The sequence below is a fragment of the Schistocerca gregaria genome, chromosome 2, assembly GCF_023897955.1.
Source record: "Schistocerca gregaria isolate iqSchGreg1 chromosome 2, iqSchGreg1.2, whole genome shotgun sequence".
Lineage (NCBI taxonomy): Eukaryota > Metazoa > Arthropoda > Insecta > Orthoptera > Acrididae > Schistocerca > Schistocerca gregaria.
The window spans coordinates 62624257-62648750 of NC_064921.1; the positions used below are offsets into that span (position 1 = coordinate 62624257).

Genomic DNA, 24494 nt, shown 5'->3' on the forward strand with positions numbered 1-24494 from the left:
CTACGACAGATGAGAGTATCTTACGGCCTCCGAAGACCGTCCCCAGCTGCAAAACAAAATTGAGTAGGAGAGTTCGTAAACGTTCATTCTTCGCCCACTAAATGACATCAGTTTTGATTCCCGGAAATGTAACGATGGATACAAATTCTTATCGAATGAAGAGACATAGCCACTCCCAGAGTACGTCCTTGCAGACTATGCATTTATTGTGTATGGAAGACAATATGCCTGTAGTTTAGGTGGATGAAACTTGGGTTTTTCAAAACTTCACGGAAGAGCGTATTTGGAACGATAGCAGGGGAAATGGGAGGCCTGAAGGAACCTACAGGTATTCTTTTATAATGTGTATCGGTGTTTTGTGCGGCGATAGCAGTGATGAAGAGTTTTAACAGCTGGAAATATAATATTTGCTGCGAGTCTGGAACATTTTCAGTCCCTTTAAGGGGGATCTCAGAAAAAGAATACAGCCAGCGGCCTTCAAGTCGTCGTGCACTGCCACGCACAGACTCTCTCATAAATAAATCATATTCAAAGGCCACGCTATACAATAATGATGTCTCACAATTATAAAAATTAATTTAATATTTACTTAATAGGTTTCTTACTGGCAGTTTCTGTGTTGTCCAGTTGAATGCAAATTCATTACCCGTAACATTTTTCGTTACAACGTGAAACAATTTCACATTTCTTACAGTGCATTATTTTTATCTAAGAATGCAGGATTATTCACAAGTACCTCTGGGGTTACAAAACATGACAGGACGAACACTACAACATGTACAGAAAATAGATACAAATCAGTGGATAGAGCACCTGTCCAAGTTTTTAATTCACATTATGCTGGTTCTATATGGGCAGCATTTGTGCCACATGTAACGCCAGTATCTGCGTCCAGTTCGCTAATGTCATTGTAAATCTGCTAACTGGGTTGCGTATCTCAAGGCGTGAACTGATTCAGTGCGACAGTACAGAGCGCATGATTTGTCTACGTGTCGTGACCTGCGTGGCTTCTGGATGTGATTATTGCAACTACGCCAAGGGGTGTGTTACAGGTGGGAATTTGACAAGATGCTCTGTCCACTGATATGCGCCATTAACCTGCATCTCTTTTAGCTTTCACGCAGTCATCTTCTGAATCCCCAGAAGTACAGAGCGGGGCAAGGAATTAATCCTAATATTAAGTACGTACTGTGAATACTCACTATTCTATTGGGGCAGTAGAATAGCGAGGATGGGTTCCAACGTCACAGTGGCAGTGAATGTTGGCAGTCGATGTTTGCGATGCTACCGCTGTTAGTTCCGAACATGACGTGGCCGAATGAACTACGTACTTTTGATGTCGAAATCTATTTTTCTGAAAACTGGTCTATAGTTGCAGTACAACATGCTACGCGTATGCGATATCAATTCCCCCCTCGAAACATTGTTTCCGGCGGTATATTGACTCTGTTGTGCGTAGAGAACTTTCGTCAATGTGGCACTGTTATCAGGAAGAGAGTTGCAACATAGAGGGCTTGCAGAACACCTGAAAACATTGAGCGTGCAAGAAGGTCGGTGGTGCAGTCCTCTAAACGTTATGCTAGCAAGCACGCGTCGTCGCTTGCACTGTCTAGCCGTACGGGGCGTCGGATTCTCTTTGGAGACCTGAATTTCATCCGCATAAACTGGTGATCGCTCAAGAACTGTCAGAACGGGACCGGCAACGTTGATGACAGGCATGTGAAGACTTGACTGAAAACGTTGCTCAAGATGCGCACACTTTCTTCAGTGTGGATGTGTTAACAAACAGAATATGCGTTAGTGGTGTTGTGTGAAACCTGGGGAAGTTCCTCAGATGTCTCTCCACAGTGTTAAGGTCATAGTATGATGTGCAATCAGTGCTGAAGAAATCATTGGACCTTATTTTTTTGAGGGAACTACCTTGGTGTTATCGTCAGTAGTGGAAGGTATGTGAACATGATACAAACCACAACTTCAACAAATGCATATGAAGCTCGTTTGCCTTCAGCAGGGTTGTGCCATAGGCCACGCTGCTCGACATTCGACGAATATTTTGAGGGAAACCCTTGCCTGACATTTGATCTCAAGGTACAGCGACATTCCATGGCCTTCACGCTCGCCTGATTTAAAATCGTGCAACTTCTTTCTTTGGTGTTATCTCAAAGCTGGAGTTTATAAACGCCGCCCGAGGACTCTGGAGCCTTGAAGAAACCTATACGCATTGAAACAGGCCGTATTCCACAACATATGCTCCATATAGTGATGCGGTACTGTAAAATCTGGCTGCAGTTGTTCGTTAACAACGAGGGACGGCACTTGCGGGATTTGATGTTCAAAAATTAAAAACACTAAACTTCCAACTGTACTTTTATTGAGGTAATAAAGAAATGTTTCCTACCATTTTTAGTTTTTCTTTTATTAACTTTTATAGTTACGTATACAGAAGAATGCTGAAGATTAGATGGGTAGAACACGTAACTAGTGAGTAGGTACTGAATAGTACTGGGGAGAAAAATCTGTGGTACAACCTGATTAGAAGAAGGGATCAGTTGGTGGCCATCACCAATTTAGTACTGGAAGAAAGCGTGGGAGCTAAAAATTGTAGAGGGAGACCAAGAGTTGAATACAGTAAGCATATTCAGAAGGATGTAGGGTGCAGTTGTTACTCGGAGACGAAGAGAGTTGCACGGGATAGAGAGGCATGGAGAGCAACATCACATCAATGTTTGGACTGAAGGCCACAACAGCAACAATTAGGGATAATTCCCTGCCCCACCCTTTACTTATGAATTACCCTGTACTTTTATGTTTTCATGTTAAAATATGTGATGGATGTATCAATAAACTTTGAGAATATTTATACAGTTTCTTCAATCCAAATATGTTAGTGCTTCTGGTTTTTTCAACAGGTTAAATAAAAAAATAATCCCCTAAAATTTGTTGTGTATCAGTTTTACTGTTTTTATATTATTTTTGTAATTATCAGCAAGAATTTTATTTTGGAAAGTACTTTGCCCTATCCTAGTCTAAGAGTAGTGATATCTAATATTTTTTGGTATTTTTATGCTGTGCGTAAACAAGGTGACCTCGACTCACTTAGTTTCGTGATGAAGTACAGCAGTGGATGGGCGGCATGTTGTTACAGATGGTGGGCCACGTGTCAGGGGCGCACGTGAACCCCGCGGTGACGCTGGGCCGCCTGCTGAGGGGCGGGTTCGGCGCGCGGGCGGCGGCGGGCTACCTGGTGGCGCAGCTGGCCGGCGCCCTGCTGGGCTACCGGCTGCTCCTGGTGAGTGCGCAGGGCCTAGGACAGTTTAGCTTCGTATGAGCAGTGGCCAGCGGGCTCGTGCGCGTGCGCAGAGCCGGATTCGCGTATGAGCAGTGCCTTCCTCCCGCTTCTGGCTACTTGGAGCGTGGCTGTTGGTGTATGAGCAGTAGCAGCAAGTAGCCAGAAGCTACCCGGAAACATTTTCCTGGTGCGCCCAAGCTGCCAGATTCGCGCAAGCGCAGCGCAAGCTGAGTTATGGTGGGGGGTCCTTCCCCACGTGACCCGCAGCCGTGTATATGTTTCGTGTCTTTGTTTAAAGCTCCCACGTCAAATGAAAACAAAACATATTTCTGTGGCCGGTAGCCGTCAAGTAATTTAATATACATTATCATAAACATGAAAGACCAAAATAAGTTAGTAGTTTCAATTTTCTGATTTTATATTATTTCCACTTTATTAGCAATCAACCATTAGTGTCTTAATTAAGCTATTTCTGTCTGTTTCATAGAGAAATTTGCTTCAGTTAACTTTTTTTCCGCTGAGGCAGTTAGTTTATTTGAAACGAAGTGTTTCATTCCGCGCTATTGGCTACTTTCAACCTCGTTCAGTTTAAAGTGCAAATTTTCATTTTCTGGGACGAATGACGTTATACCGTAATAAAGAACCAAAGATGAGAATACAGTACGGGACCTCCAAGAAAATTGGTATCACGAGAACCACATGAAAAGCTGAATATAAGGTACTTCAGAGTCCATCTGGACATAGAAATGTGCAATTAGAGCGGAATGAAGCGTTTTAGAATGGTTTATGAAATGCCGATGCTGCTGGTCTCTTATGTCCCGTTCCTTTTATGACACTGTAAGATCTCTTAATGCTATATATGTACAAACATACGTAACATTGACTTGAAGCTAAGTAGGCAAATTTGGTCAGTAGTTTTGAACTAAATATTTTGTTTCAAATATAATGACAGCTGTAGCAGAATTTTATAGATCTGCCTTCTGTGAAAGTGTTTTTCGATCACATGGCACTTGTCTAGTACTTCCTCTGGGCCTGAAGTTATTTCTTAATTTGTGTTTACGTCTTAAATTTATAGAATGCCATTCTATGCTAAATTTTAGACTGGCAGCATACCATGTTTTATTGTTCTAACTCCCCACATGGCTTCATATTTATTCCTAGGGTAGAATATAAACTGTCAGTTGTACAGTTTCTTTGCCTCACAGACAACCATGTTAATTTTTTCACATTTTGAAATAGTCATGAAATTTATTGTCCTTTATTCCGGTGTAAGCTACACAAAAAACTGTCTCTTTTTTGTTGCAAGTAATTTGTATTCCATCCTAGTAGCTTTTTGCAGTGCTGTGTAGATGTAAACCTGTTGGAAATGCTGCATAACAATATTGCAGAGTACGAATTTAAAAAAAAAGAAAAATCTGTCAGTTACCCCTTACCAAAATTTTATGGTACTTCGAGCTGTGAAGTCTAATTTTGAAATGATATTTTGCCAAGAACTGCTTCCTTATTTGCATCCTTTATCTGTGTGGGATATAATAAAACAATTGCTCTAAGTACAACTCAGTATGTCCTCTCAACAACATGCCTCACGGGCGGCACGGCTACACATGGTCACGTGATGCCCCACCAGAAATACGACGAAAAGCGTATGAGCAGAGCAAGCACCAAGCACGGGCTGCCTACGTCATCGTAGCTGCGCATGTGCAGTACAGCCTGTTGTCTGGCGCGTTCTGGTAACTGCTCAAACGAACCTTTTGTGGCACGAGACCTGGCATCTGGGAGAGGGATCACTAGAATGGAGGCTGTAGTTATGCCAAAGACAGGAGAATGGTGAGATGCTGCAGCGTGTGTGAAGAATGGAATGAAAATAGTTCCTTATATGGGAGGAAAAGCCTGTTTTGTTGCGAGAGGATGATAGTGAACCATGACTAGTGGCTAGGGAAGTAACAATGTTATCAGTCCAGTTTTCAGTGTGTGTGAAACGTGATGGGCATGTTCTACGTGAACGAAAAGGGACAGTAATTTGATCAGATGTTAAAAGATTTGGATTGGGGAGGTAAATTGGATATGCGAACTTCGAAGATTTCGAGGGACTCATGGAAACTGAATGGAGTGTGTGGAGGTGTCTTCGGAGTCTTTAGCGGCGGTATGACTGAATAAAATCTTCGCGGTTTTCAGGCCTTATCAATTCTAACAAAGTCCTCGAGGTTTCGATGGCTACCTCCGCCATCGTCGTAGGGAGTTAAAATATACATGTGCACAGACTCTCATGTGTGACAGTTTAAAAAGTACACATAAAAAGAACAGTGGGCAATGTGTGTAGCATATAAAAAGCATAAAAGCCATACGCACAAGTTAAAATTGGCCACGGGATTAAAACACTCCAGAACGACGATACTTGAAAACCACTGCACGGGATGGAGGACACATGATGAAGAGTAAAACCTGCCAGGAGGGGCCTGCCGAGTGAGGGGAGGCATGAGAGGAGGGAAGAGAGGGGCAGGAGGGAGCAGATGGGGAGGGGGCTCGAGAGGGTGGGAGGAAAAGTAAGGGGGTCAGGGGCCTACCAAGGAGCTGGAGAGGGGCGGGGTGGGAGGAGGGGAGGCAAGGCAAGTGAAGAGGGAGTACGGCGACAAAGAATGGGTGCACTGGGAAGGGAGGGGGTAGAAGATGGATGAAAAACCGCTCAGGGGAAGGGAGGAGGAAGGGAGAAGCAGTGCTGAGTGGGAGGAGGGGGGGGGGGGGAAGTGGGGTTAGAGTTGGTAGAAGGAGCAGATATCAGGGTGAAGCTCATCATCTTGGAGGGGTAGGCGCTGAAAGTTGCGTTGGGAGAGGAGGTGGAGGGTGTGGATATGACGACAGGGCGGGACATCAGGGTAAAGGTGCGGCAACGGGCTGGGGCTAGAGAGGACAGAAAACAACAACGGATGGGGGAATCGAGTCTGCGGACGACCCATAGGGTGTAGATGTGTTCGAGGAAAAGGAGAAGATATGGGATCGGGCCTGGCACTATTTTCCGCTTATATACCTACGATTACGGATGCTGGCACCTCAGAGGGGGTCGAAACGACGTGTGCACGGAAGGCGACTTTTGCAACTCATAGCAGTTCCGGCCTGCCACGGGACCGAGTGACGTCAGGTGGCGCGAGGGCCGGCGCCACGTTTGAAACTGCCGCTCCCGCCCCCCTGCAATCATTAAGCATCCGCCGTTGCTTCCTTTCGACATCTAAAGCCCGCCCCCACACGCTACTCAGTGTGTACCATTAGTCTCTGTTGAAAGTGTTGCTGTTCATTCTAATCTCAGCCGCCTTTTTTATAACCGAGTCCCAGTCTGTTGACACATGAGCTAAGTCTCTCTCCTTCTCAAACTATATTTTGTGCCCGTTTTCGAGGTAACGCTCAGCTATAGTCGACTTGTCGAACTCCCTTTGCTTAATATGTCTCTTGTGTTCGGTACAACACTCTGCAACTGTGCGAATTGTCTGGCCTATGTAGATGCTGCTGCACTTACAAGAGACACACTGAACATACAAAGAGCTATGTCATCTGTAACAGGGCGCAGCTTATCTCGTATGTTGGGGAGTGTCCGGAACACTGCTCTAAATCCATGTCTCTGCAGTATACGTCCTAACTTGCTGCTCGTTGCCCCACAGTATGGCAGGAAATCCACTGGCTGGGCTTCTTCTGCCAATTCACAAAGTGACACCTGAAGGCGTATACAATGACTCTTTTACTGTAGCCGTTTTCGCTGAACATATGTCTGTGCTGCAATTCAAACTGTAAGTGGTCGTCGTCTGAAATAACTTTGACTCTGTATATTAACGTATCCAGGGCCGCTTTTTTGTGTGCAGAGTGGTGAAAACTGCCGGTGTTCAAATATCGATCATTGTGCGCCGGTTTCCTGTTCACTGGATAACGAAGCTGGGTTCCTGCCTTCCGCTCAAATAAAATGTCTAAGAACTGTAGTTTTCCATCCTTCTCCATCTCGATGGGAAATTTTATGTTGGGATGGACACGGTTCATGTGATCCACGAACTGCTGCACGTATCAGTAGCACAGGAGAGGATGGGTTGGAGGAATTCAGTCTCTGTGTTTAGCTAGATTCACTTGCTGTTGTCGAACAGCATTTCCTCATATCTTTAGCGCCGTTGTAGTCAGTTTTATGCTGTCCAAATAAATAAACTCATTCATTAGTTTGAGCACCTTATTTTCTAATAAAATTCCTGCAGCAAGACCTCATTTACGTGGACTGTATTTCATTTACCTTATTTTAGCTTTATTTATGTTCGTCTTTAAAACATTTTTATATACCATACATTCTTTTCAACTGGTCTTCCAAAGGTTTAGTCAACTCTGACAGAACTGCAGTGGTACTGAAAACTGTGAAGTTTTTATTTCTTCTGCATCAGCTACAATTCACTTTCTCAATTTGGAGGGCTTCACATATTGGGGTAGTGGCCAATATCAAACATGAATAAAACATATTAATGTGACAGTGACGGCTAACTACCACTAACTACTGAATCATAAGCGATATTGCAAATAACTTGTATTTATTGTAAATTATCTGACGATAGAAATTAGATCATATTGAACAAATCATGAATGAAAACAAATTAAACAAATTGTATACTGTTCTTAGACATACTATACTGGTAAGATTGGGTCTGAGCTCTTAATGTTAAGTTGATGCGAAGTTAGATTTAATTATGCTCCTGGGTAAGCAAATAGTAAATGTGATCTGACTGCGTTCCTATAATCGCACTTCGGACACCACCACCAAGAAACAAACCAAACAACATGCAAAAAGACAAATAACCAATAACGAATCGTAAGCAAAACTGCACGGATGCTCAGTGGATGGCAAGAACACGATCCCACAACTATTTCTGAACATTACTGCCGCTGCTGCAAGTTTTACAATTCCGTCTACCAGCGTGCTGGCTCCGTCGGTACTGCTGGGGCGACGACTGCAGCTGAATTAAGATAAGTCTCTCAAATATCTTGAGCAGAATAAACTACTCAGAAACAGCTAATACCACAAGCCCTATATTTCCTCTAAATGGTATATACGCTTACAAGACTGGCTCAACAACTGGCAACATACCAGTATGATAGCTCTGTGCACTGGCTGACTACATTCAGTGGTGACTGCCATCCTTTAAGGCGGAATCAACTGCAATTATACTAGTAGTAAATGCAATGCCTATCGTGGACGCTACTGTCCTACTGCAGCTGCAGACTTTAGATCATACACAGCACAGTATTCAGAATCTAAGTCCCTATCTCAGAGCTACCGAACTTTGCGAACGTCCGCTTTCACGGCACAGGACGCTCCTCTCCTGCCTCGCTCTGCCCGATGCTCTTGCGACCATCTCGCCGCCAAACTCTAATCAGAGAATCCCGACGCTGCAAAGGCCTCCCACATCTCCCTCGCGGTGTGATACAATTTCTCCACCTACCCAAAAATTTCTCTGTTCAAACAGCGGGCGTTGACCCTCAGCGTTTCCCGCACTTTCTTATGAACTGCCCAATCAGAGTTCAGCCCGGGCGTCGCAAGCGCGTACGTTGGACGCTCTCTGTCTGCTCGACATTTCCCCTCTGTCTCTCACCTGGCACCCGGCTTGCCGGTCAGTGGCCCCATCCCCTGGAACGCCCGGCCCCTGCACAATGGTCTTCCAGCGCTCGCCGGCCTCTGTCTCCCACCTGGCACCCGGCTTGCCGGTCAGTGGCCCCATCCCCTGGAACGCCCGGCCCCTGCACAATGGTCTTCCAGCGCTCGCCGGCCTCTGTCTCTCACCTGGCACCCGGCTTGCCGGTCAGTGGCCCCATCCCCTGGAACGCCCGGCCCCTGCACAATGGTCTTCCAGCGCTCGCCGGCCTCTGTCTCCCACCTGGCACCCGGCTTGCCGGTCAGTGGCCCCATCCCCTGGAACGCCCGGCCCCTGCACAATGGTCTTCCAGCGCTCGCCGGCCTCTGTCTCTCACCTGGCACCCGGCTTGCCGGTCAGTGGCCCCATCCCCTGGAACGCCCGGCCCCTGCACAATGGTCTTCCAGCGCTCGCCGGCCTCTGTCTCCCACCTGGCACCCGGCTTGCCGGTCAGTGGCCCCATCCCCTGGAACGCCCGGCCCCTGCACAATGGTCTTCCAGCGCTCGCCGGCCTCTGTCTCTCACCTGGCACCCGGCTTGCCAGTCAGTGGCCCCATCCCCTGGAACGCCCGGCCCCTGCACAATGGTCTTCCAGCGCTCGCCGGCCTCTGTCTCCCACCTGGCACCCGGCTTGCCGGTCAGTGGCCCCATCCCCTGGAACGCCCGGCCCCTGCACAATGGTCTTCCAGCGCTCGCCGGCCTCTGTCTCCCACCTGGCACCCGGCTTGCCGGTCAGTGGCCCCATCCCCTGGAACGCCCGGCCCCTGCACAATGGTCTTCCAGCGCTCGCCGGCCTCTGTCTCCCACCTGGCACCCGGCTTGCCGGTCAGTGGCCCCATCCCCTGGAACGCCCGGCCCCTGCACAATGGTCTTCCAGCGCTCGCCGGCCTCTGTCTCCCACCTGGCACCCGGCTTGCCGGTCAGTGGCCCCATCCCCTGGAACGCCCGGCCCCTGCACAATGGTCTTCCAGCGCTCGCCGGCCTCTGTCTCTCACCTGGCACCCGGCTTGCCGGTCAGTGGCCCCATCCCCTGGAACGCCCGGCCCCTGCACAATGGTCTTCCAGCGCTCGCCGGCCTCTGTCTCCCACCTGGCACCCGGCTTGCCGGTCAGTGGCCCCATCCCCTGGAACGCCCGGCCCCTGCACAATGGTCTTCCAGCGCTCGCCGGCCTCTGTCTCCCACCTGGCACCCGGCTTGCCGGTCAGTGGCCCCATCCCCTGGAACGCCCGGCCCCTGCACAATGGTCTTCCAGCGCTCGCCGGCCTCTGTCTCTCACCTGGCACCCGGCTTGCCGGTCAGTGGCCCCATCCCCTGGAACGCCCGGCCCCTGCACAATGGTCTTCCAGCGCTCGCCGGCCTCTGTCTCCCACCTGGCACCCGGCTTGCCGGTCAGTGGCCCCATCCCCTGGAACGCCCGGCCCCTGCACAATGGTCTTCCAGCGCTCGCCGGCCTCTGTCTCCCACCTGGCACCCGGCTTGCCGGTCAGTGGCCCCATCCCCTGGAACGCCCGGCCCCTGCACAATGGTCTTCCAGCGCTCGCCGGCCTCTGTCTCTCACCTGGCACCCGGCTTGCCGGTCAGTGGCCCCATCCCCTGGAACGCCCGGCCCCTGCACAATGGTCTTCCAGCGCTCGCCGGCCTCTGTCTCCCACCTGGCACCCGGCTTGCCGGTCAGTGGCCCCATCCCCTGGAACGCCCGGCCCCTGCACAATGGTCTTCCAGCGCTCGCCGGCCTCTGTCTCTCACCTGGCACCCGGCTTGCCAGTCAGTGGCCCCATCCCCTGGAACGCCCGGCCCCTGCACAATGGTCTTCCAGCGCTCGCCGGCCTCTGTCTCCCACCTGGCACCCGGCTTGCCGGTCAGTGGCCCCATCCCCTGGAACGCCCGGCCCCTGCACAATGGTCTTCCAGCGCTCGCCGGCCTCTGTCTCCCACCTGGCACCCGGCTTGCCGGTCAGTGGCCCCATTCCCTGGAACGCCCGGCCCCTGCACAATGGTCTTCCAGCGCTCGCCGGCCTCTGTCTCCCACCTGGCACCCGGCTTGCCGGTCAGTGGCCCCATCCCCTGGAACGCCCGGCCCCTGCACAATGGTCTTCCAGCGCTCGCCGGCCTCTGTCTCCCACCTGGCACCCGGCTTGCCGGTCAGTGGCCCCATCCCCTGGAACGCCCGGCCCCTGCACAATGGTCTTCCAGCGCTCGCCGGCCTCTGTCTCTCACCTGGCACCCGGCTTGCCGGTCAGTGGCCCCATCCCCTGGAACGCCCGGCCCCTGCACAATGGTCTTCCAGCGCTCGCCGGCCTCTGTCTCCCACCTGGCACCCGGCTTGCCGGTCAGTGGCCCCATCCCCTGGAACGCCCGGCCCCTGCACAATGGTCTTCCAGCGCTCGCCGGCCTCTGTCTCCCACCTGGCACCCGGCTTGCCGGTCAGTGGCCCCATCCCCTGGAACGCCCGGCCCCTGCACAATGGTCTTCCAGCGCTCGCCGGCCTCTGTCTCCCACCTGGCACCCGGCATGCCGGTCAGTGGCCCCATCCCCTGGAACGCCCGGCCCCTGCACAATGGTCTTCCAGCGCTCGCCGGCCTCTGTCTCCCACCTGGCACCCGGCTTGCCGGTCAGTGGCCCCATCCCCTGGAACGCCCGGCCCCTGCACAATGGTCTTCCAGCGCTCGCCGGCCTCTGTCTCCCACCTGGCACCCGGCTTGCCGGTCAGTGGCCCCATCCCCTGGAACGCCCGGCCCCTGCACAATGGTCTTCCAGCGCTCACCGGCCTCTGTCTCTCACCTGGCACCCGGCTTGCCGGTCAGTGGCCCCATCCCCTGGAACGCCCGGCCCCTGCACAATGGTCTTCCAGCGCTCGCCGGCCTCTGTCTCCCACCTGGCACCCGGCTTGCCGGTCAGTGGCCCCATCCCCTGGAACGCCCGGCCCCTGCACAATGGTCTTCCAGCGCTCGCCGGCCTCTGTCTCTCACCTGGCACCCGGCTTGCCGGTCAGTGGCCCCATCCCCTGGAACGCCCGGCCCCTGCACAATGGTCTTCCAGCGCTCGCCGGCCTCTGTCTCTCACCTGGCACCCGGCTTGCCGGTCAGTGGCCCCATCCCCTGGAACGCCCGGCCCCTGCACAATGGTCTTCCAGCGCTCGCCGGCCTCTGTCTCCCACCTGGCACCCGGCTTGCCGGTCAGTGGCCCCATCCCCTGGAACGCCCGGCCCCTGCACAATGGTCTTCCAGCGCTCGCCGGCCTCTGTCTCCCACCTGGCACCCGGCTTGCCGGTCAGTGGCCCCATTCCCTGGAACGCCCGGCCCCTGCACAATGGTCTTCCAGCGCTCGCCGGCCTCTGTCTCCCACCTGGCACCCGGCTTGCCGGTCAGTGGCCCCATCCCCTGGAACGCCCGGCCCCTGCACAATGGTCTTCCAGCGCTCGCCGGCCTCTGTCTCTCACCTGGCACCCGGCTTGCCGGTCAGTGGCCCCATCCCCTGGAACGCCCGGCCCCTGCACAATGGTCTTCCAGCGCTCGCCGGCCTCTGTCTCTCACCTGGCACCCGGCTTGCCGGTCAGTGGCCCCATCCCCTGGAACGCCCGGCCCCTGCACAATGGTCTTCCAGCGCTCGCCGGCCTCTGTCTCTCACCTGGCACCCGGCTTGCCGGTCAGTGGCCCCATCCCCTGGAACGCCCGGCCCCTGCACAATGGTCTTCCAGCGCTCGCCGGCCTCTGTCTCCCACCTGGCACCCGGCTTGCCGGTCAGTGGCCCCATCCCCTGGAACGCCCGGCCCCTGCACAATGGTCTTCCAGCGCTCGCCGGCCTCTGTCTCCCACCTGGCACCCGGCTTGCCGGTCAGTGGCCCCATCCCCTGGAACGCCCGGCCCCTGCACAATGGTCTTCCAGCGCTCGCCGGCCTCTGTCTCCCACCTGGCACCCGGCTTGCCGGTCAGTGGCCCCATCCCCTGGAACGCCCGGCCCCTGCACAATGGTCTTCCAGCGCTCGCCGGCCTCTGTCTCCCACCTGGCACCCGGCTTGCCGGTCAGTGGCCCCATCCCCTGGAACGCCCGGCCCCTGCACAATGGTCTTCCAGCGCTCGCCGGCCTCTGTCTCCCACCTGGCACCCGGCTTGCCGGTCAGTGGCCCCATCCCCTGGAACGCCCGGCCCCTGCACAATGGTCTTCCAGCGCTCGCCGGCCTCTGTCTCCCACCTGGCACCCGGCTTGCCGGTCAGTGGCCCCATCCCCTGGAACGCCCGGCCCCTGCACAATGGTCTTCCAGCGCTCGCCGGCCTCTGTCTCCCACCTGGCACCCGGCTTGCCGGTCAGTGGCCCCATCCCCTGGAACGCCCGGCCCCTGCACAATGGTCTTCCAGCGCTCGCCGGCCTCTGTCTCCCACCTGGCACCCGGCTTGCCGGTCAGTGGCCCCATCCCCTGGAACGCCCGGCCCCTGCACAATGGTCTTCCAGCGCTCGCCGGCCTCTGTCTCCCACCTGGCACCCGGCTTGCCGGTCAGTGGCCCCATCCCCTGGAACGCCCGGCCCCTGCACAATGGTCTTCCAGCGCTCGCCGGCCTCTGTCTCCCACCTGGCACCCGGCTTGCCGGTCAGTGGCCCCATCCCCTGGAACGCCCGGCCCCTGCACAATGGTCTTCCAGCGCTCGCCGGCCTCTGTCTCCCACCTGGCACCCGGCTTGCCGGTCAGTGGCCCCATCCCCTGGAACGCCCGGCCCCTGCACAATGGTCTTCCAGCGCTCGCCGGCCTCTGTCTCCCACCTGGCACCCGGCTTGCCGGTCAGTGGCCCCATCCCCTGGAACGCCCGGCCCCTGCACAATGGTCTTCCAGCGCTCGCCGGCCTCTGTCTCCCACCTGGCACCCGGCTTGCCGGTCAGTGGCCCCATCCCCTGGAACGCCCGGCCCCTGCACAATGGTCTTCCAGCGCTCACCGGCCTCTGTCTCTCACCTGGCACCCGGCTTGCCGGTCAGTGGCCCCATCCCCTGGAACGCCCGGCCCCTGCACAATGGTCTTCCAGCGCTCACCGGCCTCTGTCTCTCACCTGGCACCCGGCTTGCCGGTCAGTGGCCCCATCCCCTGGAACGCCCGGCCCCTGCACAATGGTCTTCCAGCGCTCGCCGGCCTTCGCCTTCCCGGCTGCGCCCGTCCACTCTTCGCCTTCACTGGCAAATTTACTTTGCTTACACCTACAGCATGCAACTAAATATTATTATTCCCAAAGCCCGTATTATTTCAGACGTACTTAATCATCACATATCTATCTTTCTAATCCACCTAATAAGACTAATTAACCATTATATGGGTTTATTTACTCCAAACATGAAGAATAATCTGCGAAATGAAAGCCACGTTTCAAATTTCCTCTTCCCTTCCTTTATTTCTTGCACAAACAACAGACTGAATAACATGAGGATGAATTCAGAATTTTAGTGCTCACAGATGACATAACTCTTCTGCTACAAGGAGGATGCAAAGTGCAGCCGGCCTGGGTGACACCTGAGTTGTTTCGACAGGCGGTGACGCCGTCTTCAGCATCGTGCGAGTGCACTACCGTGCCCGCGGCCGCACTGTCGCCGCTGCAGGCGCTCCTAGTGGAGGCGGCTGGAACGGCGGGTCTGGTGCTGCAGTGCCACGCCTCCTGGGATGGTCACCAAGCGGGCGTCGCCTCGCTCCAGTTCGGCTTCTACATGGCGGCCATCTCCCTAGCGTTGGTGAGGACCGCAATTTACAGCGAGTATTGGTTTTACTAAACATGACTGCGAAACAGCGACTGGGTAAATCTGAAGAGGTTAAAAAGTCAACCAACCAGCTGCAAATAAAGGCTTATTAGCCCTTAACCTAGGTTTCCGTATTTGTAAAAAGAACCGCACGGCTTCATGTGATCTAATGTACCATTATGTGATGTAACAAGGCCTACTACTTCTGAAGAAGAAATTTTTACAAATATCGAAACCTAGATCAAGGCCTAATAAACCTTTACTTGCAAATGGTTGGTTGATTTTTTAATCTCTCCAGGTTATAAAATCCTCTAGAGAGCATCATATTATTTATATTTTTCATGTCAGAAGCAATACTCTTTACGGCAGGCCAGTGACCGAGCGGCTCTAGGCGCTACAGTCTGGAACCGTCCGACCATTACGGTCGCAGATTCGAATCCTGCCTCCGGCATGGATAGATGTGATGTCCTTAGGTTAGTTAGGTTTAAGTAGTTCTAAGTTCTAGGGGACTGATGACCTCAGATGTTAAGTCCCATAGTGCTCAGAACCATTTGAATACTCTTTACACTACACAATAAATTATTCGTCGCACTCCGAGTGTGGGTTTTGCAAGGGACTGAGCGACAGGGTCTCACGGTGTGTGGTGCTGATTGATCGAAGTGAGAGGAGGACTTGATAGTCTAGCATAATTCGCTTAGGTGGACATATAAGACCGCAGGATAAGAAGGTGAGTAAGCAACTCAGCAGATGCAACTAACTTCCAAGTTTTGTTCCGAAACTGAAATACAGGTATGACTTTCCTAGCTGACATGCCTCTGCACCAACAACCATGTCCTTGTGCACACACAGTGGCTGTTCACCACCGTTTTATCTATGTCACAGGACCGCCTTTTAAAATCTGAGACTAGCAGAGCAAGCAGCCAAATAACTTCTGTCCAGAGACTCCAGCCTAGCTGCATCCGTGACTGTCAGCGACTCACTTCATTACTGCCTACTGACTTCTTCTTGACCACTCTCCTAAATCTGGACGTTTAGTCCTAAAGTTTCCTCTTGGTTTTCCATTTGACCCTGCCTGCCCCCCACACGACGTAATTTCGAAGACTTCTCGTCACCTGATTTGTTATCCTTCTTTCTGAGGCTGGTTAGAGCCTTTCCTTACGTGGTCTTGAACTATGTCTGAGGCCCTTTATTGGCTTCCCATATCGTAGCATTCCCCCACTGTCTTTCCCTCTCGTTCAAATGGCTCTGAGCACTATGGGACTTAACAGCTGTGGTCATCAGTTCCCTAGAACTTAGAACTACTTAAACCTAACTAACCTAAGGACATCACACACATCAATGTCCGAGGCAGGATTCGAACCTGCGACCGAAGCAGTCGCACGGTTCCGGACTGTGCGCCTAGAACCGCGAGACCACGGCGGCCGGCCTTTCCCTCTCGTAATTTCTGCTCTCTGTATCAGCCCTTACCCTCTTTTTTGTCTAAGACCCTTACTTCCTTTATTCTGTTACATCATTTTTGCCTTTACTTCCTAACGATCTTGCCTCGTCTCTTCTGTCACCTTACTCATTATTAGTTGTCATCTAAGTTACTACATAGGGCCATATTGTCGCGCACCCTGACCGAACAATATGGCGTGTGGCAGCGTCTGCTGCGCCTTAGTTCTGTCTTCAGTTTTAGTAACCTTTCAGTATTGTTTCCAGGATCTGACTTTTCGCTATGAACGTAACAGAATATCAACTTGTATATTCAGAGTCAATCAGAGATTTTCTATAACAGCTTAAATTTTAATACGGTGGTACACTGCCCGTCACTAGCATCTTATAAAGTCCAAGAAACAGTTGTAGCCGGCCGGGGTTGCCGAGCGGTTCTAGGCGCTACAATCTGGAACGGCGCGACCGCTACTGTCGCAGGTTCGAATCCTGCCTCGGGCATGGATGCGTGTGATGTCCTTAAGTTTGTTAGGTTTAAGTAGTTCTAAGTTCTAGGGGACTGATGACCTTAGAGGTTAAGTCCCATAGTGCTCAGAGCCATTTTGAAACAGTTGTACTTAATCAAACATAACAGTCAACGTTTGTACTCACAGGGATTGCGATTTTTTAACAACAGCATAAACATTTTTTTAAAATAATAGTACCCTCTAATGTTGTTGCGTTGTTACTCTCTAGCAATAGGTACATCATGTGACTCTGCACCCGTAATTGAGGCGGCTTGGCTTTGAACAAATTTGAGATATACAGTTTATTTCATTCTGATTTTATGTGGCAGATACTGGACAAGCCCGCTATTTGTCATACATTTTCGAACATCCACGGTCAGTCGCAGACCTAACCGGAAAGTGGAACAAGCCTTGTGGGAGACATTGCTTAGAAATCAGCCGCATATGATGCGAAGATTCGGTTGATGCTGGAGGAAGAGGCATATAAAACATTATCAACGGACACAACATCCAGAATAATGAGGAAGACGTCAGAGCTTCTCAAGAGATCTTTACTGGAAGAGAGCGACATTAAAAATCTCCTCCATCGGGCGACTCGACCACGTACACTGTGTGATTAAACGTATCGGGACACCTGGCTGAAAATGACTTACACGTTTGTGGTGCCCTCCCTCGGTAATGCTGGAATTCAGTATAGTGTTGGCCCACCCTTAGTCTTGATGACAGCTTCCACTCTCGCAGGCATACGTTCAATCAGGTTCTAGAAGGTTTCTTGGCAAATTGCAGCCCATTCTTCACGAAGTGCCGCACTGAGGAGAGGTATCGATGTCGGTCGGTGAGACCTGGCACAAAGTGGGCGTTCCAAAACATCCCAAAGGTGTCCTATAGGCTTCAGGTCAGAACACTGTGTAGACCAGTCCACTACAGGGATGTTATTGTCGTGTAACCACTCCGCCACAGGCGGTGCCTTATGAACAGGTACTCGATTGTGTTGAATGATATAATCGCCATCCCCGGATTGCTCTTCAACTGTGGGCAGCAAGAAGGTGCTCGAAACATCAATGTAGGCCTGTGCTGTGAAAGTGCCAAGCAAAAAAACACGGGGTGCAAGCCCCCTCCATAAAAAACACGACCACGTCATAATTGTTGGCACTACACACGCTGGCAGATGACGTTCATCGGGCATTCGCCATACCACACCCTCCCATCGGATCGCCATATTGTGTACCGTGATTCGTGCTTCACACAACGTTTTTCCACTGTTCAATTGTCCAATGTTTACGCTCCTTACACCAAGCGAGGCGTCGTTTGGCATTTACTGGCGTGATGTGTGGTTTATGAGCAGCTGCTCGACCATGAAATCCAAGTTTTCTCACCTCCCGCCTAGCTGTCATAGTACTTGCAGTAGATCCTGATGCAGTTTGGAATTCCTGTGTGGTGTTCTGGATAGATGTCTGCCTATTACACATTACGATCCTCTTCAACTGTCGGCGGTCTCTGTCAGTCAACAGACGAGGTCGACCTGTACGCTTTTGTGCTGTACGTGACCGTTCACGGTTCCACTTCACTATCACATCGGAAACAGTGGACCTAAAGGTGTTTAGGAGTGTGGAAATCTCGCGTACAGACGAACGACACAAGTGGCACCCAATCACCTGACCTCGTTCGAAGTACGTGAGTTCCATTCTGGTCTCTCACGATGTCTAATGACTACCGAGGTCGCTCATATGGAGTACCTGGCAGTAAGGTGGCAGCACAATGCACCTAATATGAAAATCATATGTTACTGGGGGTGTCCGGATACTTTTGATCACATAGTGTGCAACGTATGGCTTTCCGAAGGCTCACAGGAAGTACACTGTTCTACCTCCCATAGTGATCACCATTCCATCGCCGACTTACAGACTCGCGAAACATCTGGCCAACCTCCTTACTCCGAACGTTGGTTACTGTGTACATAGTATCAAGAACACGACCGATCTCAACGCTCGAATTAAATGCCGGCATCTTGGAGAAGGATATATCACGGTCAGCTTTGATGTGATGTCATTATTCACGTGCGTACCCATCAAAGATTCTATGGATCTGCTCTCCCAGTTATTTAACGACACTGTTGTTGGTTTATTTAAGCACCCTCTGACGTTATCCTATTTTTTGTATGTTTTAACCAGACCGACGGTGTCGCGATGTGGAGCCCATTGGCACCAAATGTAGCCAACCTGTCTGTGGAGTACTTTGACGACGTTGCCCTGGATACGGTACCCGCAAAACCTTGTTGCTCTTATCGTTAGGTCGACGACACGTCGTTGTCTGGTCCCATGGACGTGAAATGCTGGTAGAACTCTTGGACCACGCCAACAATATCGATGACAACATGAAGTTCACGAACGATGGTGCCTTGCCGTTCCTTGACGTCCTCACCCGCCATGAAGCCACAGTGTTCACCGGAAACCTACCCACAAGGACCGATATCAGCACGCTGTCACCATCAGTCGCAGAAACGTCATGTTATGAGGGTCTTGGTGCATCAAGTGGAAGCCGCCTCAGTAGCTGAAAACCTGCCAGAGTAACTGAGCCACTTACGGAGAGGGCTACAACAACCGCCAGATTTCGCAGGCCATCTACTGACAGGTTTCAGATAGATTATATAATGGTAAGACAAAGATTTAGGAACTAGGTTTTAAATTGTAACACATTTCCAGGGGCAGATGTGGACTCTGACCACAATCTGTTGGTTATGACCTGTAGATTAAAACTGAAGAAACTGCAAAAAGGAGGGAATTTAAGGAGATGGGACCTGGAAAAACTAAAAGAACCAGAGGTTGTACAGAGTTTCAGGGAAAGCATAAGGGAGGAATTGACAGGAATGGGGGGAAAAAATACAGTAGAAGAAGAATGGATAGCTTTGAGGGATGAAGTAGTCAATGCAGCAGAGGACCAAGTAGGTAAAAAGACGAGGGCTAGTAGAAATCCTTGGGTAACAGAAGAAATATTGAATTTAATTGATGAAAGGAGAAAATATAAAAACTCACTAAATGAAGCAGGCAAAAGGGAATACAAACGTCTCAAAAATGAGATCGACAGGAAGTGCAAAATGGCTAAGCAGGGCTGGCTAGAGGACAAATGTAAGGATGGAGAAGAAATAAAAACATTGCGGTTCGCCGATGACATCGTAATTCTGTCAGAGACAACAAAGGACCTGGAAGAGCAGCTGAATGGAATGGTCAATGTCTTGAAAGGAGGATATAAGATGAACATCAACAGAAGCAAAACGAGGATAATGGAATGTAGTCGAATTGAATCGGGTGATGCTGAGGGAATTAGATTAGGAAATGAGAGGTTTAAAGCAGTAAATGAGTTTTGCTATTTGAGGAGCAAAATAACCGATGATGGTCGAAGTGGAGAGGATATTAAATGTCGACTGGCAATGGCAAGGAAAGCGTTTCTGAAGAAGAGAAATTTGTTAACATCGAGTATAGATTTAAGTGTCAGGAAGTCGTTTCTGAAAGTATTTGTATGGAGTGTAGTCATGTCTGGAAGTGAAACATGGACGACAAATAGTTTGGACAAGAAGAGAATAAAAGCTTTCGAAATGTGGTGCTACAGAAGAATGCTGAAGATTAGATGGGTAGATCACATAACTAATGAGGAGGTATTGAATAGAATTGGGGTTAAGAGGAGTTTGTGGCACAACTTGACTAGAAGAAGGGATCGGTTGGTAGGACATGTTCTGAGGCATCAAGGGATCGCCAATTTAGTATTGGAGGGCAGCGTGGAGGGTAAAAATCGCAGAGGGAGATCAAGAGATGACTACACTAAGCAGATTCAGAAGGATGTAGGTTGCAGTAGGTGCTGGGAGATAAAGCAGCTTGCACAGGATAGAGTAGCATGGAGAGCTGCATCAAACCAGTCTCAGGACTGAAGACCACAACTACAACAACTTTCCGAAAACACATAAGCAGAAGGACCCCTGGTAGGACTTCGAAGAGGCTTACGTTTTTTCCCGTTCTATGGCTCTGTAACCGTAAGGATTAGCCAGCTCTTAAAGAGGCGTAAAAACGATTCGGACTTGAGGCAGCCACAAAAAAGGCGACGATGTTGAGGACTGTGGAAGACACTGTGGACGTCAGAACGCCGGAAACACAGCGTGGCAAAATGTGCGTACTGTTGAATAGCAGTGGGTGCAACACGAGAGATGCCTTCACCTTCGGTACCCAGAGGAAACTGCGGTAACAGAGCATCTTGTAAAAAGGGACATCGTGTTGCGTTCGATGAAATATCTGCTGTTACATACACTAACTGTTTCTCGGATAACGAAATAAAAGGTAAAATCGACATACAAATTTGTGACAACAACCTCAATAATGACAGCGGCCTACAGCTAAGCACGGCTCGGGATTCAGCCACCGGAAGGTTGAAGCAGGCGCGTAAAGGAAATATTACTTTGTATGGCACTGAAGTGAACCCCAGTGACGTCACAGAAATCAGTGCAGTTATATAAGGAAGGTAGCAGCAACCGAAAAGACAGTTACCATTTGACAATGGCCGAGGAGTACTCGACCGAAAGCTTGTGTATTTTAAGCCACTCGACGCAGCTGGAAGCTCAAAAGGTTGTTATAATTGCTTAGATTGAGTCATGATTCTACCCTTGGTCCCCCTCGAGCACGCAATAATGGATCATCTCGACCAGTTCCGTGATCGTAATGAGGAGCCCCCACAGGTAATCCAAAATGTGCCGAAAAGAGAATGTACGAGTATAAATAACGTCTGCATAATGTTGGAAGTTCGACGACTTTTTTATGAATGATGCTGTTATGTACAGAGAAGTAGCAACACTGGAGAACTGTAGTGACATGCAATAAGACTTGTAGAGAATCATCGCTCGGTGCAGTGATTTGCACTTGACTTTCAATATAAAAATAAAATTAAAGTATGGCGAGTAAGTAGACGAAGGTATCTATTATTGTATGGTTGTACGATACCAAAACAATCACTGGATGCACTCACATCCAGTAAATAGCTGGAATTACGCATATGGAACGATATAAAGTCAAACGATCACATAAAAGTAATCGAACGTAAGGCAGATATCAGACAGATTCATTTCGGGAATCCATAAGTAGTGTGGTTGGCTCACGAAAGACGTAGTTCATAAAAACTCTCGTTCCAACACTGCCTGAACATTCCTCGTCGTCTGAGATCAGCACTTGAAAGGTAACCCTAGTAGGGCTATATAAATTGGTTGAGTATGTTGGCGTTATTTTAGTGTTCTAACAACATTTATTTTTTCTTTAAAACAGACAAATTATGCTAACTAAGTTATTGATTGAATACTGTAAATAACTAACGGGTGATTCAAGACTACACTGGACAAGGATCCTGGGTGGCAGAGACAGTGTAACTAGTGGAGTGAGTCAAGTACACTGGCCCTAAAAATGTGGATAACGCAAACTGAATTGATCTGAAGCTGAGCACACTTTGATCAAATCTACTGCAGCTTCTCAACGTAGGTGCAACTGACAGCAAGTGGCTATTGAGATCTGTACGCCCTGGCAATGTCCGAGCGGCAGTACGTTACGCTGGGGAGGCCGCATCTGTGAATCGATTGCGGCCATGAAAGAAAAGCAAAAATCTCACGGTCTAGCAATCAGGCACACGGATCGCAATTTACTCTCTACCAGAGCCCTGACATCACGGTAGATTTCAGTGTGTCACATTCCCGTTTGTTGGTCATACCAATGACCAATTTGGCTCACTTATACGACACAGCGCACAAGGCCACCAAACGTCAAGACTGCTGACCAAAAACGAATAAGTGTGCCCTCGGCAAACGAGTAGTCCGAGACGTTTGAAGTCACACTGTTGTTACAGTAAGAACTTCAACACAGGCTCCCCAGTCCAAACTACTCGCAGGTGAAGTCAGTCTTAGGCCAGGTCCCAAGTACCAACCGCACATGCCAGAGCTTCGACCAGCAGTCCTTACCAGACCAAAGTCCCGCACCTGAGCCCATCGCACCTCTCCAGAAAAAAAAAAAAAATTCCGTTTTCCCACGAACGACACCGCCTTCACCCCGTCTTGAGCCAATCACAGGGATCTAGAGGCGCTAAATCACCCCCCCCCCCCCCCCCCCCCACACACACACACACACACGACAGCACAAACTCATGCCGAATTAGGGCAAGAGTTAAGAAACCTGCGTCTCTGAAAAAAAAAAGGAAATCGCCAATTACTGGCTTTGTTAAGTTTTCGCAGAGGGGGAAGAGACGATTTTCTCGGAAGGCGTGTCCCTTCCCATGGCAACAAGGGAACAGATACAATCTTAAAGATCTTTATCTAAATCGCCTGTCCCTTGGAGCTTGTTAGTCCTAGCTATGAGGTGTAATATAGATTCTATCTCTAAACGTTTCACAGACGCCTGATTTTTCTTACACAACCAAGGCGGCCGGGGAAAGTGGTTAAAAATGGCTCTGAGCACTATGGAACTTAACAGCTGTGGTTATCAGTCCCCTAGAACTTAGAACTACTAAAACCTAACTAACCTAAGGACATCACACACATCCATGCCCGAGGCAGGATTCGAACCTGCGACCGTAGCGGTCGCGCGGTTCCAGACTGAAGCGCCTAGAACCGCTCGGCCACCCCTGCCGGCGAAAGTGGTTCACTGGCCTATTTCCACGTGGCTCTGCACACAATGCCCGGTTCATGACTCCACTGTGTACACGCATTCATTCAGACCGTCGGCCCAGTCACGGCTGGTATCGCAGCATTATTCTGCTGGAGAATTGTCTCGACGAGGGACTGCCCTATCTGCCTTGTACGGCTGTGGGCCTGTCTGGCAGGACTTTCTACGGGGTGGAGTCGACGACAATTGCTTTTAGCTCCTATGAGCTAAGAATCATAAAAATACCTCATGCTTTTAGCGCGCTAACAGGCTCCATCAACGTCCGCTCAGGCCATTAACTTTCTAGAGCCTCGCTCAACGTGCATCAGGTTGTAATAAAATTTTTGATAATTTTCCACATGCGAAAAACAGATGAGAGATTAACTTGTCCTCTCCCACACTAAATATGGTTGTTAGAGGAAGCGGATAAAGTCCTAAGAAGAGCAGCAAGTTTTTTCAGAGGTAAGTGTGAAAGCGTCACAAAGATGCTCATACAACTTCAGGGGGCATACAATGCAAGGGTGTAGTTGTGGAGCACGGTCTGTTCTACTGTCACAATTCTGGGAGCATACAACCCTAGAAGAGTCAGCCAATCTATTGCTTGCTGCTACATGTATCTCAAGAACAGTAAATGAAAGTGAAATTAGAGAGATTCGAGGTCACGGGCTGAATTACCAACAGTCATTCGTCCCGAGGGCCATTCTCCAATGGGACGGGAAAGGGGGGAGCGACAACAATATCCAAAGTACCCTCCGCCACATACTACAAGTTGTCTTGGAGGGTACAGATGTAAATTTGGGCTTCGTACATCCATTTACACTCGCAGTCTAGGACTCTTTGTCCTAGTCACTTGGCAACCAATTCTTAATGTAAAGTATGACCTGTAAATAACGTGACCGCAAAAACAGTTTCTCACCATCAACTGTTGCATGCTCCAGCTGCGTCGAGTTCTCGCCCCATCTGGAGGCCTGGGGCAGCGACAGTGGAGCGATGCGACATGGCATGGGCCCCTATGGTGGCCGACTGTCAGGTTCGCTCTCTGCCCCTGTGCGTGGTGAGAGGCTATGAGGCTTGTAGACCCTGATACTTTGTTTGGTTACATTACTTTCTATGCCGTATATTCCTAAGTTAAATATGTCCAAAATCTGACGATCCTTCACAGCAACAGCTATACTTCGTCTTCCAAGATGGCCTTTAAAATGAAACAGATGGCATTATTTCTGGGCAAAGGGTTGTCTGCGTCGT

General features: G+C 50.5%; 1 protein-coding gene across 1 annotated transcript in view; it reads left to right on the top strand.

Moving 5' to 3' along the window:
- Positions 1–24494, top strand: part of LOC126336323 (lens fiber major intrinsic protein-like) — a 142518-nt gene that overhangs the window by 95055 nt on the left and 22969 nt on the right. Inside the window, exons 4-5 of the mRNA XM_049999885.1 lie at positions 3146–3289; positions 14447–14644. Coding sequence (XP_049855842.1) covers positions 3146–3289; positions 14447–14644 — 342 coding nt within the window. The remainder of the gene's footprint in view (positions 1–3145; positions 3290–14446; positions 14645–24494) is intronic.